Source organism: Squalius cephalus (assembly GCF_949319135.1).
Source record: "Squalius cephalus genome assembly, chromosome: 4".
Taxonomy (NCBI): domain Eukaryota; kingdom Metazoa; phylum Chordata; class Actinopteri; order Cypriniformes; family Leuciscidae; genus Squalius; species Squalius cephalus.
Window position 1 is genome coordinate 36206757 of NC_137125.1, and position 19451 is coordinate 36226207.

General features: G+C 37.9%; 1 protein-coding gene across 2 annotated transcripts in view; it reads left to right on the plus strand.

Annotated features, from left to right (window-relative positions):
* The first annotated feature begins 2739 nt into the window (after window positions 1–2739).
* The window catches only part of b4galnt3a (beta-1,4-N-acetyl-galactosaminyl transferase 3a), a 30566-nt gene continuing 13854 nt past the window's right edge, over window positions 2740–19451 (plus strand). Inside the window, exons 1-3 of one of the 2 annotated variants that reach the window (XM_079868265.1) lie at window positions 2740–2932; window positions 8764–8849; window positions 8986–9021. In XM_079868265.1, coding sequence (XP_079724391.1) covers window positions 2758–2932; window positions 8764–8849; window positions 8986–9021 — 297 coding nt within the window. In that variant the 5' untranslated portion in view covers window positions 2740–2757. The remainder of the gene's footprint in view (window positions 2933–8763; window positions 8850–8985; window positions 9022–19451) is intronic. The other variant, XM_079868266.1, reaches the window with a different exon arrangement.

Sequence of the window (19451 nt, forward strand, 5' to 3'; positions counted from 1 at the left end):
CATCAAAGCCCGTTCTTGCGCTGGCTTGTGTTGACGGTGCGGGGATGCATCCTTCTCTTCATCCTCGTCCGATGCCCCAGAAGAGACGAGACCTGCCACTCGCAGAGAGGGGCGCTGATCCGCCTGCGTAAACAGGACCGGCGAGGGGGTTTCCTCAGGAGAGAGCGAGGCACGCGGGGACTGGGCCGGTGTGTGCTTGCTCGTCTCCATCTGCTCTGGCATCCTTTGTGAATGCAAAGGGAGAGAGAGAGCGGGAAGCACGGGGTCGGCGGCGGCGAAAACGGCCAGTTGAGCCCGCAGGGTGGAGGGATCGATCACGCTGCACTTAGGGCAGTCGTCCTTGGCGAGTGCAACTTCCTCGTGGTCACAGCCCAGACAGGAAGCGCAGAGGATGTGACGGTCTCCACTTACGAGAGGGCCTCTGCACGAGGCGCATTTGGAGCGAGACATTTGAAACAATGCCTGGAATTCTCTTTTAGAAAAGTGTGACGCAGCGGCGAAAAAGGATATGGCACAGCAGAACAGCAGGCTGAAAGCGGCGACAGGAAGCCGGCGTCCTCAGATCTACGATGCAGCTGCTTATTCCGCTGAAGGCTCTTCAACGGCGGCGAGAAGGCTTCTATCCGGAGATCAGCGAAGTGTTGATTTCGCTGAAGGAGACAAAATCTGAGGTCCTTGGCAAAGAATGGGTGTCATAAGCCACGCCCATTTTGGCGGGCTCTGACGTGCCAGGGTGCGAAGCGTCCTGATTGGTTCACGTGTCTGAGCCGCCTCGCCATAGGTTTGTGCAGTTGCCGCAGCACAGCCAATGACTGCGCACGCCGCTCATCTGTGTATGCTGTACAGCTGCACTGCGTTTTAAAGATTTGGCTTCAAAAATCTCGACAACCTCTGCGCAAACATCGACACGCTAATAACTACAATAACGTGTATATGTGTTATTTTATATAAACTATATTTATTTTACTAGCATCTAATATATTTATTCAGTGACAAGCTTTTAAAGATGAGAACAAGAAATGGAAATTCTCAAAGGACAAGAGATCAGCATATCATGTGATTTTCATTCAGCTACTGTATGAAATTTTATATTTCCATGACAACAGGGCATTTAACCCTCTGGGCTTCTTCGCCCGAAAACGGGCGAAAACTTGAACGTTTCGAATTGTTTAATTTTTTTGCTTCATCGGATGGGGGTGAAACTTGGTGACTTTTGTTTTATTACCTATATGAACACACAAAAAAATCAAGGAGATGATTCTGATATGTTAAAGGGTCGTAAAAAAAAAAAGTCACACTTAGCTTCCTCCCGCCCGAAAACGGGCGACATAGGAAATGAATGGGAAATACGAAAAAATAGGAAAACTCAGAGAAACTTTTGGTGGTACAAGCTACAGATCAGCCACTGTGCTTAAAAAAAGTGTACAGCAATGAAGGGGTGACACTCTAGAACATCAAGAGTGCAAATAAGACACCCCCCCCCACACACACACACACCTACACACACAAACACACACACACACAGAGAGAAATGAACTGGTAAGACTGAAACAGCAAATTTTGCCCCAAACTATATAAAAATGATATAATCATAATAACTCCAAAACTATAGCAAGGAGAGTCAAAAGGTAGGTATCGTTTGAAAGAACTCTTTTTAAATTTTTTGAAAATATAAATGACATTACATTTGGACATTGTCCTGCCAAGAAAAAGCGGATAAAAGACAATATATATATATAATTTTTATTATGATTTTGCATATCTTTCTTATTTGTCATGGAATAACTCAGGAAGGAAATAAGGTAGGAGGAAAATTCTTTTTTAGTGAAGTCCCCCTACATGTTAGCTGCATCTGGATAAAAAAATAATAATTTTTGGACAAAGGAATCAAAAGTTACAGCATTTGGAAAAGAGATAGCCTTTTTGTACAGTCTTTGACTCCCCCTCATGGGCAATTTTTTCTTCATGAAGAATATCTTGTCATAAAAGCAATAGATTATGTTAATTTTGGGCTCATTTTAATTGTAATAATATGCTGTAAAAAATGAAGTGCCATTTTCAATTATCTGAGAATGTTTCATGAGCTGTATGATGTTTTTGACACATTGCAGTACATTATTTTATAGATTATGAAAAAAAAGAAATTCTATTTATCAGCAAATAACTCAGCAATACTTAAGAGTTTTTCAAAGTGGATACATTCACTGTAAAGTGCAGACTCTAAGCTTTCAAATGACATCAACTTTGTGTTAATCAAGGCAAGATTTTTTAAAAATATGGTAAAGAATATTTTCGCAGCTAGGTGGCGCCTGCTGGCGGTACACTCGGTTTTAGAGGGATTACTCAGCACTCGTTTGGAGTTAATAAATGTAATTAGATGCATTAAAAAGCTGAGATCCTAAGCTTTAAAATGATATATAATTTGTGTTGTTCCATTCAGTAATAATATATATTAATTCTAATGGAAAAAATAGCTCATAAAAATTATATAATTAATGCAGAATATCATAAAAAATTCCAAAAATTCTAAATAATAATCAGAAAACATTATAGAACAAAAATATATTTGATTGGTTATCCTGGGACAAAGTAAAGTAAGATTTTAAGGCTTCGCCCGTTTTCGGGCGGGAGGAAGCTAAGTGTGACTATAATACGAAGAAGCCCAGAGGGTTAACTAAACTTCCTGACAAAACATTACACCTATCTTGTTAAGCTGGTTTTTTGTGTGTGACTGACAGTGGAAGTATAGCATAATACATGCTGTGCATCATACCAGGATCAGTGTCTAGCAAAATGTTTGCTGTGAGAGCTTTTAACCACCGCAAGTCTATGTTATATTCATTTTATCTACTCATTATATGTATTGTATTTTATGTTTTCATATCCTTGGGAGCAAATCATGTGGATGCAAGAGAAAAAAATGTGTCTTCTGGTGAGTCACCTTTATTTTATTATTTTGGCTGGATTAATTTATGTAATTTTTGGCTGATTTTTTATGCTTTTTAGTTTTTCTTAAACATTAATTTTCTCTAAGTCTAAGTGATTTATTTATGTAATGGAGTTCAAGTCCTAAGATCAGTTTGAAAGCAAGAAACTAGGAGGAATATAATTGATTTGTTCCAACAGCTAATCATAAAATGTCAGATCCATACATGAATTACTGTACGAGGCTATGTAAGTAAGGTGTAATGTTTTATTAGGTTTGCCATGTTCAGCTACTCCACTCTTTATTTATCTATAAAGCCTATTTAGTTGTCTATCCGGTTTCAGAGATTCCAAGTGAAAAAAGTTGCGACTTGACTTTTGAAAAAAATATTAGAGGGAAGGTTGCAGGTTTTAATTTAATCAGCTGGCCATCGGGAGCACCGGGAGAATTCCCGGTGGCCTGCCGACTAATTTGGCCTGCTGCCAGCCAGCGGGGTTTTTTTTATTTTATTTTTTTTTATTTATTATTATAATTTTTTTATACTACTACCTTTACCAGTGTCCAGTGGTCATTTTCGAATTCGTCATTCAATAAAATTATTATTATAAAATAAAATCATGAATCTTGACTGGCAAGGCTACGATTCCACTTTAAGCCTCAGCCAAACGGTTAAACAGAAAATGTGAGCAGCACCCGATGATGGAGAGAAAACAGCCAGGTGGAGCAGAGAGGGAAAGGACAACGAAAAAGAAAGCACTCCAAGAACAAGCAGCAAAATGTTGCTAAATGAATGACCTGTTCAGGGCTTCAAGGAGCCTACAGGTCAGTTTCATCTGTAAATACTGTACTTTTTTCTTCGTTAACTTAGTATTGAAATGGTAGCAAATGTAAGCGGTAGCGCCCCTATTACTATCGTCATTCAAAATACTGTATGCTTAAGGAGATTAATTTTATTTAGTGTAAACATACATTAGTAATTTAGCAGACAAATATTAACAATTATGTGGTGCTGGGAGCAGGGAGACAGGAGTGATAGTGCAGACATCAACAAAAAAGAATGCAATAACATTTTATTAGACAATTTAGAAAATTATGTCTGCCCATTTGAGAGGTTTAAATCTTTGTTCCAATCTTTTGTCCAATTTTTTTTTTTTTTTTTTTTTAATCAAATGAAGGTGGAGACAGTCAACCTAGCACTAGCTGTGGTGCAATGATCACACATTCAGCCAGGGAGTGAGATGACATGTAGAAGCAAAAATAAGATTTTTTTTTTTTTTTAACATATTGTATGAAATATAGTGTTGCTAAATGTTGGATATTTAAGTAATTTTAAGATGAAAACAACAACATTTTGTCATAAATATAATACTTTGATTTTTTACTAAAATAAATGTAGATTCTGGGCAAACAAATTATAATAAGGTGATTGTTTTGCACCAAGGTGGAGACAGTTCTGTTTGTAACATGAGGCCAGAACAAGTGACAGGTGAAGAAGTGACAGGTGAAGAAGAGACAGGTGAAGAAGAGACAGGTACAAGAAAAATATGCACACTTCATACATGCATATATATATATATATATATATATATATATATATATATATATACATATACATATTATGGAAAGCCGTTCAGGAAATAATTATATTTATAATATGAAGTCTGAATATATAGAATGAAAGTCTGAATATATATAAAACGAATGTCTGAATGTATATGGAATGAAAGTCTGAATATATATAGAATGAAAGTCTGAATATATAGAATGAAAATCTAAATATATAGAATGGAAGTCTGAATATATATAGAATGAATGTCTGAATATATAAAATGAAAGTCTGAATATATATAGAATGAAAGTCTGAATATATATATATATATATATTGAATGAAAGTCTGAATATATATATATATATATATATATATATATATATATATATATATATATATATATATATATATATATATAATGAATGTCTGAATTTATAAAATGAAAGTCTGAATATATAAAACGAATGTCTGAATATATGGAATGAAAGTCTGAATATATATAGAATGAAAGTCTGAATGAATATATATATATATATATATAGAATGAAAGTCTGAATATATATAGAATGAAAGTCTGAATATATAAAACGAATGTCTGAATATATGGAATGAAAATCTGATGTTATCAGCGCCATCTTGTGTTATTCATCTACTATTTTTTATACACATTTTGAACAATGAGCGAGTCCGCACGAAATTTAGTAGCAGCAATTTTAAGTAACGATCGTCTAATTAACACCCTGGCGAATTCGTGTACGGGCCAAAATACTGGCAACCGTACTCAACATCGTTCTGCTGATGAAGAAATTAATTCGCTATTTCATCGCGGAAAAGCGAATGCGGTGAATTCATAAGATTCATAAATTCCTTCGAGAATGATGCATAATGTTCTTTCAGCAACATTTTGTTGAACATGACTGCCCATAAGCGCTAAGAATGTCGCAAGAATGGAAATATGATCCTCGAGATGACGTGATGTAGACTCCAAATTGTTTATGTTGTTTGGAGTATGACCAACTGTTGCAAAAAAGTCTTGTAGCTCACCAAAGTATTGGAAAATTTCGGGGAATGACATTTTTAAATGAATCACAATTCAAAAGGCTAAAAAAGCTACACATTATTCAGTGAGAATTGTCAAATGTACACTTTCTTTTCACATATTCACACTTTCACATACATTTAGACTTTCATATATATTCAGACTTTCATTCTATATATTGAGAGTTTCATTCTATATATATATTCAGACTTTCATTCTATATATATATTCAGACTTTCATTCTATATATATTCAGACTTTCATTCTATATATTCAGACATTCATTCTATATATATTCAGACTTTCATTCTATATAGTCAGACTTTCATTCTATATTCAGACTTTCATTCTATATATTCAGACATTCATTCTATATATTCAGCCTTTCATTTTATATATTCAGACATTCATTCTATATATATTTAGACTTTCATTCTATATATTCAGACATTCATTCTATATATATTCAGACTTTCATTTTATATATTCAGACATTCATTCTATATATTCAGACTTTCATTCTATATATATTCAGACTTTCATTCTATATCTTTCATTCTATATATATTCAGACTTTCATTCTATATATATATTCAGACTTTCATTCCATATATATTCAGACATTCGTTTTATATATTCAGACTTTCATTCTATATATTCAGACTTCATATTATAAATATAATTATTTCCTGAACGGCTTGCCATAATATATATATATATATTTTATATATATATAATATATATAAAACACTAGTATTCCACTTTAATTAGTGTATGAGGCTGATGATACTGGTGGAAGTGAGAGACATAGAGATATTAGGGTAAATGAAGAGAAGGAAAAGGGAAGTGAGGATACTGTTCAAGAGAAAGCCTTTAATTATTTTACACAGCCCCAGCCTAAGGATTTAGACCATTAAATGTAATTTAGGAAAAAATATTGTTGTCCGTGTTTCTAAATTTTATTTGGGTTCATGGGATGGCCTGGATGGGTGTGGGATTTCCCGGCCTGAAATTGTGTCCCAGTCTGGCCCTGCATATGGAATATAGTGCAAAAGTAGCCTATGGAAAAGAACAGACAAAGTAAAAAAATAGAACAAAATATTTTGTTGATGTTCCTGTTGTTCTGGTAGAGAGTAGCACTCTCTGATCTCACATGTGTAAAATCTCAAGGAATGCACAAACTGATGGACTGTACTTTCAGTACAGTCTATTTAATGATTTAAACCTTTATGTGATGGCCAGGGCCGTAGCTAGAGGATTCGGGGCCCCCTGAAAAAATATTGATGTGGGCCCCCATCACCCTTCACCAATATCATATACTGTACAGTACATGAGCATGCAGGCCAACATATAACAGAAGATGGTGATGTTGTTGTAAAACCTTTATTTTAAAAGTTAACACAACATAATTTTAAAAACAACTAATAAAAACTAACAAAAAGCAAGAAATTATAAAATAATAATAAAACCATTTATTGTTCACTCCTGGGCAGGGCCGTCGCTAGTGTTGTGAAAGGTGGTGACAATTATAGGGGCCCCCGCTGCCCAGGGGGCTCCACAAAATCCAGCAGTTATACTATAGGCCACTATTGTATGAATAATTCTAATGTTTATATTAGTTGTATGCCTGAGATTTAAATGAAAACCACAAAAACCTGCAATTTGGTTAAATAATTTTTCCAAATATCTGCTTCTCTTACCTCCCTAAAAATGGTTTAGTCCGATCTATTTATTTATTATTCAGTCGACAAACAACAGATGGACCCAATAAAATTGTAAGTCCCACCCCAGCTCGTGAAGAGAACCAATCAGAGTTGAGGCGGCAATGCCTGAAGAAGTTAACCTGAGATCTGACTGACTGAAAAATGTCGGGAAAAAGGAATTATAAATTAGGTTATCAAAAACGCCACAAAAAGAAGGAGAGAGAGGCCAGGAGAGTTATTGGGTCCCAGTCGATAAAGGCGTTCTTTAAAACAGGTTAGTGTATTGTTATTTCGCTGGGAATAAGAAAACTACCGTCTACAGCCTGCCGGGTTCTGTCACTTTTCATTATCGCTGCGCACAACAATCGACTGAATGATTACGCGGTCAAAATCCCTGTCTTTTTCAAATACTTCAAAAACGACGCATTGCATTATGCATCTGACCTGCCGGCTGATGATGTATTTATTACATCAAGAAACAGGAATACAACACACTAAACTTGAATGAATACATTTATTAGCTTTATTTTAATATTATATTACCGCAGTTCCATATTATCTTTATTAAAATAAATAATAAGACAATAAATAATTTTATTTTTTTAAATTTGACTACATTCTTGTCAATTTCTAAATGTTTACTTTTTGATTATTAATTATAACAGATGGGGGGGGGGGGGCAGTCTGTGTATAATGCCACGTTTGCAGATTGTCAGTCTCCTCTCGACCTGCTGAATTCAGTCTACAGGATGCAGCTCCAGAGCATTTTTGGAGAAGTGTGCGTTGCAGTGCGCATCTTCTGCACTCTACCTGTCTCTGTTTCTGGTGCAGAAAGGGCTTTCAGCAAGTTGAAACTTGTCAAAAACTATCTCAGGTCTACCCAAACTCAAGAGAGGTTTAATAGCCTTGCCCGACTTTCAATTGAAAGCCAGCTAAGCAGACAGCTGGACTTCAAAGACATCATCAGTGACTTTGCCAACAAAAAGGTCCGACAATGGGATTTTGGTTTATCCTAGGTGAAGTGACGTGTAGGTCATCAAAGGTTAAAGATCAAGCAAACCGATAATAATGATTCGTATAATTTTTGTAGTTATTTCAATGTTCATTACTGAAGGAAAATTTGTTTTAGTGTTTGCTATTTATTTGCTTTTTTATTTAATGTTACATTTGTGTATTTTGCTTTTGCTGATGTTCATTAAAAAAATTTATTTACATTTATTTGTTATCTGCTATGTTATTTTGTAATAAAACCCTATAAAGTTACATGTGGGCCTCCATGCTCATATATTGCACAGTGCATAATCTACACATACAATATATGAGTACGCATACAATATATTGGTGGAGGGTGGTGGGGGGCCCACATCAATATTTTTTCAGGGGGCCCCGGATCCGCTAGCTACGGCACTGCTCCCGGGGGTTCACTCCTGCAAGGGTTAGGGTTAGGGAGTAAAATGCCACCATCAATTGTGAATCCAGTGTGCAAACCATTCAAATGTTGATGCATTTGCATACTTTTGCTTTGTATATTTTTGAATCCTCAAGGGCCTGCAAAAACAATTGTGAACCAAGATATCTACAAAAGCAAATCATCTCTAGAAAATAAACCTCCTGAGGCAAAGGGGATGCCGGTAAGATTGTTAACATTGTCATTAGCATGTTGAGATTTGTCATCATCACGATTTATGTACAATATCTGAACAAGAGTCAAGACCATTTTTGTCCCATTTCCCTGATTTAAAATAAATATTTTCTTTTTAAAAAAAGATTGCTGATGACCAACAGCCAATCAAAACACATCAGGTGTGTATAAGATTACTTTTATTAAGTTAATTGTGATTTAAAGCTCCAATATGTAACAATTTTGTAATAAAATTTCCGAAAATAACTTGCACAGTGTGATATATTTCCTCCAGTTGTGTACTTACAATATCTCAAAAGTCTCCAAAGATTTTTTATTTCAGAGAAATTCCGATTTTAAATAACTGTCCGTCCCGGAAAAGAAATGTCGCCTCTCAGTGACGCAATGTCCGCACTATCCTTTTTTTCCGGTGTGGACCATGTGATATTCCACCACACCGGAATATCACATGGTCAAATGCGGAAGTGGTGGTTATAGCGTTATAGCCATAGACTGTATGGTTATAGCTGTTATGGATCACGATTACTCTTTGGCGAGTAAGTGCCAACAAAACGAAAGCGTCCATATTCGGATACACGCAGACTGTGTGACAAACGGAGGAATAAAACCCGGATAAATATCGGCCAGGCGTTTTCGAGATGGAGAGAGCTGCGCGACAATCTTGGACTTGACAGAGACTCTGCTCTCGCGAGTGTATTGATAGACAGGTAAGCAAATAAAAAAATTTGTATTGTACAAGTAACGTAATAGTTACAGTAAAGATGATTTTAATAGATATAAATTAATGACAAATAGCTGTAAGTTGTAACGGGATAATATAGCATAACATTTCACGTTCCTTGCAGTTCATTAATTATGATGACATAAAATAATACGACAGGGCCGTCACCAGAACAAACCAATTGGGGGGGCATTTAATTTTCATAGGGGGGCACACTTTTTTTAATGATCTGAGACAGACCAAAACAACAACCCATATTAGGCTATAACTAAAATAGACCACAATAGTATTGTTTTGTTCAATTATTCAAATAAAATACTTCACCGTATGATCTCAACGTCTCTGTTTATTTTCTCTTAACATTTCCACATTTAGCTAGTAGCCTATATTTTTTGTTAATCTGCATTGTTCCTCACATACAGAACACAGTGCCATCTAGTTGCTTTCTTGAGTAACAGGCACAATTAACGTAACGTATCATTACAAGTCCAACCTAAAACTACACCAAAACCAATTTGATTTATGACTCTACACTTCATAAACATGAGTCACAAAAGCTCCTGGTTTCCACCAACAACACAACAACAATAATAAAATCAATGCATGCCATACTGCAATAAAAATTTAGCAATGTAGCAGGCAAGCAGTGTATTCACAATTGATTAAAATAGTTGAAGGCGGCGGGTCTCCGAGTGAAATCTTCAAAGAACTTTATCTTTCCATTCATGTTGACACTTGCGTGTGAGATCCTTCTCAAATGCCAGCTGAATGAGCTGGGCCTTGCGTGTGTGGCGCATAGAACGTCTGTGGTCGGTGAATACATTCCTCAAAACTGAAAATGAATTTTCACACATTGCGGTTGAAGCACCAAGCGTCAATCCGGTCTTCAAAGCTGTCAGTACACTTGGCATTGCTTCTAATGTTTTGTGGTACTTTGAAAGGAGATTTTGTGTTGTCAATTTCGCGTTTCCTTCTTTGTTTATTTGTGTAGAAATAAACTGTTTAGCAACAATGCATTCTGTCTCAACGATGGTTGATTTTGTTAATGACATGATGTGCTGTAGTAACTTCGGATTCAAAAATTGATCGCTCTCTGGGTTCAAAGCAATCAGCGATTGCGCAAGCTGTGTGTTGCGCTCACCGAAGCGATGGTTGATTTCTCCAAGAAGTGTGTCAAGTGTAATAAAGCTGTAATAAAGCCTTCGTAGCTCTGGTTTGTCATTGTCCTTTTGTCCTGTTGTCTCTTCAACAAAATACTGGTGTAAATTCTTATTTACTGTGCGCTGCCGTTTTGAAGGTGCGGAAGTAACATCCAAATTGGTGACCGCATCCCACAGCTCTGTGAACTTGGCCTCACAGCGGAGTTCACTCACACACTTAGTGGCACTCGCGACCAGTTCCAACCCAGTCAACAGGTCCATGTCCTCACTTTGCAAAAGCTTGTTAGGGCCATCCAGCAACATCAACACTGTCTTTACAAAGTGTGCGATGAACATAAATGCAGGCTGAGAAATTTCCCTCAAAAGCCCAATGGCATCCATCCTCACCTCAGCACCATATGTGCGCTCTGCGTCGATCTCCGAAAGCAAAGAAATTATCTCCTTGTAAGACTTAATGATCGCAGATACTGTTGATAAATGTCCTGTCCATCTCTGCTCAAGAAGTCGCTTTAATCGCTCACCTTTGTACTGCGCCGAAACAGTAGGTTTCCGAAAGAATCTTATGGAAGTAAAATAATGTCAAATGTTTTTGAAAAATGTGTGTAAGTATTCATACATTTCGCCATTGTTATACAAATGACAGTATTTTTAACGGTTATTGTTGTGAATATTACATATACTATTTTTGATGATTATAATTTACCTCAGTGAATGCAGCCAGCTTAGCTAGTTTGTGAAGTAAAGTGATTTTATTTTAGGCAGTTGTAAAATAGTGCAATATAATTGTAAATATATAATATAATAATAAAAATTAAAATATGAATGTAGTCCTATATATATTTATGTTATATCATAATCTGCGCGACTCCGTCGTTAACTTTCTTTGATGACATTTGCAGGGCGTTTCAAAAGAGCGGTTATAGTCAGTGAAGTCCACTTCAACTGATATACCGTGCTCAGGGAGCAGAGGAGCAGTGAACACTGCATATGGACCCTGTCGAATGGAACGCACATTAGATGTGTAAAAACAAGTGGAAAGCGCGAGCGCCGCTGTCTCCTTTCCACAAGCGCTTGTTCTCCTGTAGCGTCTGTCGTTGCTATGCAACCATGAACTGCACTCTCCGTGATGACAAGAGCTGTGTCTGAAATCGCTCCCTATCCACTATATAGTGCACTATTTAGGGTGTCGGCCATTTTGTAGAGGTGTCCGAATTCTGAGTGAACGACATCATTCCCTCCATTCTTCACTACTTTTACCCAATCCTCTCTGAATTCGAGTGTACATACGATGTACACTTGCTGAGACACTATTTCCCACAATCCAACACAATAAGGCGATAGAGCGCGAATGAAAAATAAACAAAAATGTCACCATGGCAACGGTGCAAGCGAGTTAGAAAACAATCATTTATAAGACCAGACGCCTGGTTATTTATTTATATATACCGTTATATCTATATTTGAAAAATCAAATGTGTTGTGTAGTGTTTTGTTCTCTTTTATTTTCACATATAAATGTAAAAAGTAAATAAATATGACAAGCAAGTGTTTTTATTATCTTTTTTTTAATCAAATAACGCAATAAACGTGAAAAATACATACAATCGTTACATACAATTCATACAGCCAAAAAAAGGAAATATTAAAGATGGGTAGGTAATGTTTATGACAAATTGTCTGAGCTCTCTGGCGCGTGATAATTATGTCAGCGTCCGAATTCTTTGCTGATGTAGTGCACTCAACTGCCATTCACTATACGGGATTAGTAAACGAGTGAGCGGTTTCAGACACAGCTAAGGAAGTATCAGCAAAAGATTAATAGATTTCTAGCCCTTGCATTAGCTTTACTACTAGATATATTTATGGAGATGGAAAATAATAAGGCGCCCTGTACAGCTATGATCAGCTGTTCGGCCGATTGGCTTTTTGCTACTGTAGAGAGACTGACAAACCCCCCAAGCCAGATTCCCAGTGAAATGCTCTCAGACAGCAAGTGCAGTGAGTTTGCTTCTTTCTTCTCTGAGAAAATCAATAATATCAGAAAGGTGATCAGCACATCCTTGAGTTGCGCTGGGGTCAGACAGATCAGACCACCTGAGAAAGTAGTTACTATGTCTGACTTCAAAGAAATTGATGGCAAAATTTTGGAAGAAACCGTACAGCACCTTAAAACATCAACTTGCGCTCTTGACACACTTCACACATCATTTTTCAAAAGTGTGTTAAACAGTTTAGAAGCAGATCTTCTAGAAGTGGTAAATGCCTCACTTCTCTCTGGGAGTTTTCCAAACTCCCTGAAAACTGCAGTTGTCAAGCCCCTCCTGAAAAAGAACAATCTGGATAAGACCATATTAAGCAACTATAGGCCGATCTCAAATCTTCCTTTCATAGGCAAGATCATTGAAAAAGTTGTCTTCAATCAGCTGAACAAATTCTTATGCTCGAATGGATACTTTGACAATTTTCAATCTGGTTTCCGACCGCACCACAGCACAGAGCTCATAAAGATAATAAACGATATTTGCTTAAATACTGATTCAGGCAAATTATCGGTGCTGGTACTACTCGACCTCAGTGCTGCATTTGACACTGTCGATCATAACATACTTCTTGACAGGCTGGAAAACTGGGTGGGGCTTTCTGGGATAGTCCTAAAATGGTTCAGGTCATACTTAGATGGGAGAGGTTATTATGTGAGTATAGGAGACCATAAGTCTGAGTGGACATCCATGACATGCGGAGTCCCTCAAGGCTCAGTTCTTGCGCCACTCCTGTTCAACCTGTATATGCTCCCAATGAGCCAAATAATGAGAGAGAACCAAATTGCTTACCACAGCTATGCAGACGACACACAGCTCTACTTAGCCCTATCGCCTAACGATTACAGCCCCATTGACTCCCTGTGCCAATGCATTGATGAAGTCAACAGTTGGATGTGTCAAAACTTTCTTCAGTTAAACAAAGACAAAACTGAAGTCATTGTATTTGGAAACAAAGATGAAGTTCTCAAGGTGAACGCATACCTTCACTCTAGGGGTCAAACAACTAAAAATCAAGTCAGGAATATTGGTGTGACACTGGAGTCAGACCTTAGTTTCAGTAGTCATGTCAAAGCAATAACTAAATCAGCATACTATCATCTGAAAAATATTGCAAGAATTAGATGCTTTGTTTCCAGACAAGACTTAGAGAAACTTGTTCATGCTTTCATCACCAGCAGGGTGGATTATTGTAACGGACTCCTCACTGGCCTTCCCAAAAAGACCATAAGACAGTTGCAGCTCATACAGAACGCTGCCGCCAGGATTCTGAGCAGAACTAGAAAATATGAACATATCACACCGGTCCTCAGGTCTTTACACTGGCTCCCAGTTAGATTTAGGATTGATTTTAAAGTATTATTACTGGTATATAAATCATTCAATGGCCTAGGACCTCAATACATTGCAGATATGCTCACTGAATATAAACCCAACAGATCACTCAGATCATTAGGATCATATCAGCTAGAAATACCAAGGGTTCACTCTAAGCATGGCGAGTCCACTTTTAGCTATTATGCCAGCCGCAGCTGGAACCAGCTTCCAGAGGAGATCAGACGTGCTCCTACTGTAATCACATTCAAATCCAGACTCAAAACACATCTGTTTAACTATGCATTTACTGAATGAGCACTGTGCCAATGTTCGTCCGACTGTTTGTACTGTACTGTATTTTATTATTTTTTATTTTTCTAAACTGTTTTAATTATTCTTATTTCTTTTATTATTTTAATTTCTTCTATGTAAAGCACTTTGAATTGCCATTGTGTATGAAATGTGCTATATAAATAAACTTGCCTTGCCTTGCCTTGCCTAGCTTTGCCTAGTTCCATATTGAAAACATGAAGGTTGTCTTTGTAGATGTTATAATGGACTACAAGTTTTGTCTTCCGCCACATGCGCTCTGCTTTTCTGCTTTGTCTTTTCATATTTTGCACTGCTGTTGAGTTTCTCCAAGGTGCTTTTTGTCTGCCACTCTTCTTCCTGACTTTAACAGGAGCAATATCATCAACTACACTTTTAACTTTTGAGTTAAAAGAATCAAGGAGAAAATCAACAGAGTCAGCAGATATGCTTGGTGTTAAGGATATAGCCTTCATAAATAGTACACTAGTGTTCTCATTTAAGCATCTCTTCTTGACAGACACAGATCTAGCTTCAGTGGCAGGAGAGATCAATATATCAAAGAAAATACAGAAATGATCAGACAGTGCTACATCCTTAATAACAATCGATGAAATGTTTAGACCCTTACTGATGAGTAAATCTAGAGTGTGTCCACGATTGTGTGTGGGTCCATGTACATGCTGAGTCAGATCAAAAGTTTTTAAAACTGTTTTGATTTCTTTTGCCATATTGTTTTCTGCATTATCTATGTGAATGTTAAAATCTCCACCAATGGCAAAACAGTCAAACTCTGAGGTAATGGTTGATAACAGTTCTGTAAAGTCCTCAGCAAAGGCTGGAGAGTATTTTGGAGGCCTGTTAATAATGATAAGTAAAATGCGTGGAGCACCTTTTAACCCAATACCCAGATATTCAAAAGACAGGTAATTCCCAAATGATATTTGCTTACAATGATAAATATCTTTAAAAAGAGCAGCTAGACCCCCACCTCTCTTAACAGCTCTGCAGACACTCATAAAAGTAAAGTTAGGAGGGGCTGTTTCATTGAGGATTGTAGCACTGCAGTTGCCTTCTAGCCAGGTTTCATTTAGAAGCATAAAGTCCAGGTTGTTTGTGGTTATTAAGTCGTTGACTAGAAGTGATTTATTTTTAAGTGAACGAATGTTTAAAAGAGCTAACTTGACAGTCTTACTTTTTGTCACAGCAATCTTAGTTTGACATGCAATAGGCACCAGATTAGTTGGGTTTGCTGTACGGCTATTGAAGGCCTTAAACTTTCTTTCTTGTGATAGAACAGCAATAGAGAAAGATACAGGCACACTGGGTTCCCGCTTGTTCTGTAAACATTTGAGAAAGTTACTGTTATCAGAGCTGGGACCCGACACATATCACTGAGAGCTGGTATCAGTTGTTTTTGGTTCACCTTGAGCAGATGGAGGAGGGTGTGAGCCCTGGCGTTGTGGCAGAGGCCGAAGAGCTCTCACAGGAGGGAGAGGGCGAGCTGGGCCCGCAGGCCTCGGTGGTTGCGGTGCCTGCCGTTTTTTTGGTTGGTATCTGGGGGCTTGCAGCAAAAGAGTGGGATAGTTTGGTTCCAGCATGCACCAGTTCTTCCATTTTCTGTGAGAAACACAGAAGTGCGGATGCTGGAGAGAGTGATAACGTGTCTAGTGAAAGAGGCTGTTGCTCTGGTGTTATTGGAGACTGTGATATGCTGTCCTGGCTTCCCTGGCTGTTTTCCAGGAAGTCGTCCTTGGGTGCTGAATCTTGGAGTATTTCTAATATGTGTGTCTGTGGTGAGCTCTGTGGGCAGGGATCAGCTGGGATTGTGTCCGTGAGCAGAGGTTGTTGTGGCGGAGTGGTGTTATCATTGTCCTTGTGTGATATGTCAACCGCATGTCCATTTTGCTGCTGAAGTGAAGTCCCGTGGTCATTCATACTGTGTCCAGGTGTGTGTGTGCCGTTCAGATTGAGTGGATTGGCACACACTGCAGAAGGATGATTGAGGGAGAAGTAGATATTGTCCTTTAACACTCTTGAACCAAGTTTGTTTGGGTGACGGCCATCTCGATGAAACAGTTGTCGTTGACTCCAGAAAAGATTGAAATTGTCAATGAAGTTTACTCCTTTTATATTGCAGTTTTTTTGCAGCCATGTATTAAGCCCAAGCAACCGTGAAAACCTGTTTGTTCCTCTTGCTGGGAGTGGTCCACTGATGAATGTTTGAACTTTCAGTCTTTTAAGTGTTTCAAAAAGTTCATTGAAATCCTTCTTAAGGAGTTCTGATTGCTCTTTATGAATATCATTCTTCCCCACATGAATGATGAGTCGATTTGCAGTCTTATGTTTCATCAGAATGTTCTGAAGTTCCCTGTTTACATCAGAAGTTGTTGCTTGTGGAAGGCAGCACGTAGTTGTATCCCTGCTGCTAATGTTTCTGATTATGGAGTCCCCCACTATCAGAGTCCTGGGCACATTTGGGGATTCCTCATTTACATTCATTAGTACTTCAAATCTGTTCTCAAGATGTATAGGCGGTGGTAGGAGACCATTGTTTGCAATCCTTGTCAGAGCTGTATCTGGGGTAGAGGATGCTACTGCGGTAATATGTGAGGCTCGTGACAATCTGATGTCTCGAGTGCCTTTGGGTCTCGCTCCCTGTTTGTGCCATCGATTAGTAAGTCGATCGGCTTGTTTATCTACCTGTCGAGGAGCACTAGTTTCATGGGACTCACCGGCTATATGCTGAGGGTGTCCATGACGAAGCTCTGTTGTGTGTTCCGTCAGGTTTGGTGGTCCCGTAAGTAACTTTGTTTCAAGAACTGCAATCCTTTGTAAAAGTCTGTGGCAGTTAGTGCAGCAAGTAGATTCTTAAACCAGAAGAGACATTTTCTCTCTTATCCTTGTGTTTTCCTTTCCCTGGAATGTAAGCTGGTCGGGTAAAAGAATTCTGCTTTTTTGTAGTAATCCTAACTTTGTCGTGCACTGTGCTGATTTGCTGAAGTTAAAATTAGGTGATAAAAGGAAATAAAATATAAAAATATAGGAGATAAAATGTAAAACGATAGAGCAAAGCGCGGAGCAGTAAGCAAGAGTGTCCGAACAGTAGATAAAATGTAAAAGCGATAGAGCAAAGCGCGGAGCAGTAAGCAAGAGCGTCCGAACAGTAGCTGAGCAGGAAGTAAAAGTGCTTTACAGGAAGTAAAAGTGCATATACAAATGAAGACCAGTATAAGCACAGCAAAGGGCCACTGATACAATATAGACAGTTGACAATTCAAAAGAGGTCGATATTTCAGCAACTTACCTCTGGAACAACTCGACGCGCAGCAATGTAAGTGAATGGTGTCCAACGCCCAAATGACAGTGTTTGGAACTAATCCGATCTTCAAATCCCGGAAGTAGGCGGTTAAAAGCACCGCCGTTTTTTACAACGGAGGTCTATGGGAGTGTCGCAACTCTTTCTCTCTATGGCTCTGGATATACCGTGCTCAGGGAGTAGGGGAGCAGTGAACACTGCATATGGACCCTGTCGAATGGAACGCACCTTAGTGTAAAAACAAGTGGAAAGCGCTGGCGCGCCGCTGTCTCTTTCCACAAGTGCTTGCTCTCCCGTGGCGTCTGTCATTGCTATGCAACCATGAACTGCACTCTCCATGATGACAAGGAAGTATCAGCAAAAGATTAACTGATTTCTAGCCCTTGCATTAGCTTTACTACTAGATATATTTATGGAGATGAAAAATAATAAGGCGCCCTGTACAGCTATGATCAGCTGTTCGGCCGAACATTCAATGTTGTTATGCTGCAAGCTGATCAGTTGGTTCGTTGCTGCCGCGCTCTATCACTCGCACACCATAAAGAGCAAATTGTTTTTTAATGTTTCAATTTTGTGATTAAAATTACATAATTTGGAAGCAGATAATTTCTTCACAAACAGCTCATTATGACTCAATGTTAGAATGCTGCACCTACACTCGATAGTGTGAATAAGATCAGCGCAACGCAGACCACTGCATTGACAGTGTGAAACATATGATCTGTCTACGGCCAGGGCTCAGCGGAAGACAGAAAATGCCGGTCCAGCGCTGATTGAGGAAGTAAATTCGAAAATAAAAGACAGTTTGACATCTTTTTTCTCGCATCTGTGAATTTATTTTTGTATTATTTGTTCTGAGATGAAGCGAATATATTTGTGCGGGAATTTCTCGCACTATAAAAGCTACCCTTGCGGGAATGGTTTAAATTATGCGCAATACCCACATTCCCGCACTGAAATTCAAGCCCTGAAATGGCAGCGGGAGCGGGATGTGTAACTCTAGCATATGGCGCATATGTCATATAAAGTTATCCCTTATCCACTACCTGCTCAGGGCCGGGTTTCCCGATAATGATGTATCTTAGCTCTTAAGAGCGCTTTCTACGTGCAAGATTACGAACGCTCGCAGCAATTCCACGAGCGTTTCCCAAAATTGCACTTAACATGAACGCACGCTCTACGTGCTACTTAAGAGTCGCTGTCCATTCGTGAAGTGCTGAAACATAACCTTATATGGAATCGTATTAACGAACGTTTAACCTAATAATTGTCATATGTTGTGGATTAGCAATCAAGACAAGTCTATATAAAGCACCTATAGGCGGAGGCACTGACAAAATGGCTGAAAAAAAACAACAAAAAAAACAAAACAAAAAAAAACAAAAAGAAAAGATACCTTTCAAAAAGATTAAATGAATGTCCTTTCAGAGGAGAGCAAAACAAAGATGTAATTTTTAACAGATAAAAAGGATTTATTTTATTTATTTTGTGTTAATTCGTTTCATTTTTATTAAAATGATTAGATTAAATTGTTTCTATTTTTGTTTGTTTTGTTTTCTGACCTTTTTAATTATTTAATTTATACATTAATTTAACCAACAACAAAAAAGAGTAATAAAGTGTAAAATAAAGTACAATCAAAACCTATATTATAATCACATTGCATTTGAATAAAGTTAAGGGTGTTATCTGCCGGTTGTCCTGCAGGTGTCCTCATAAATCTGTC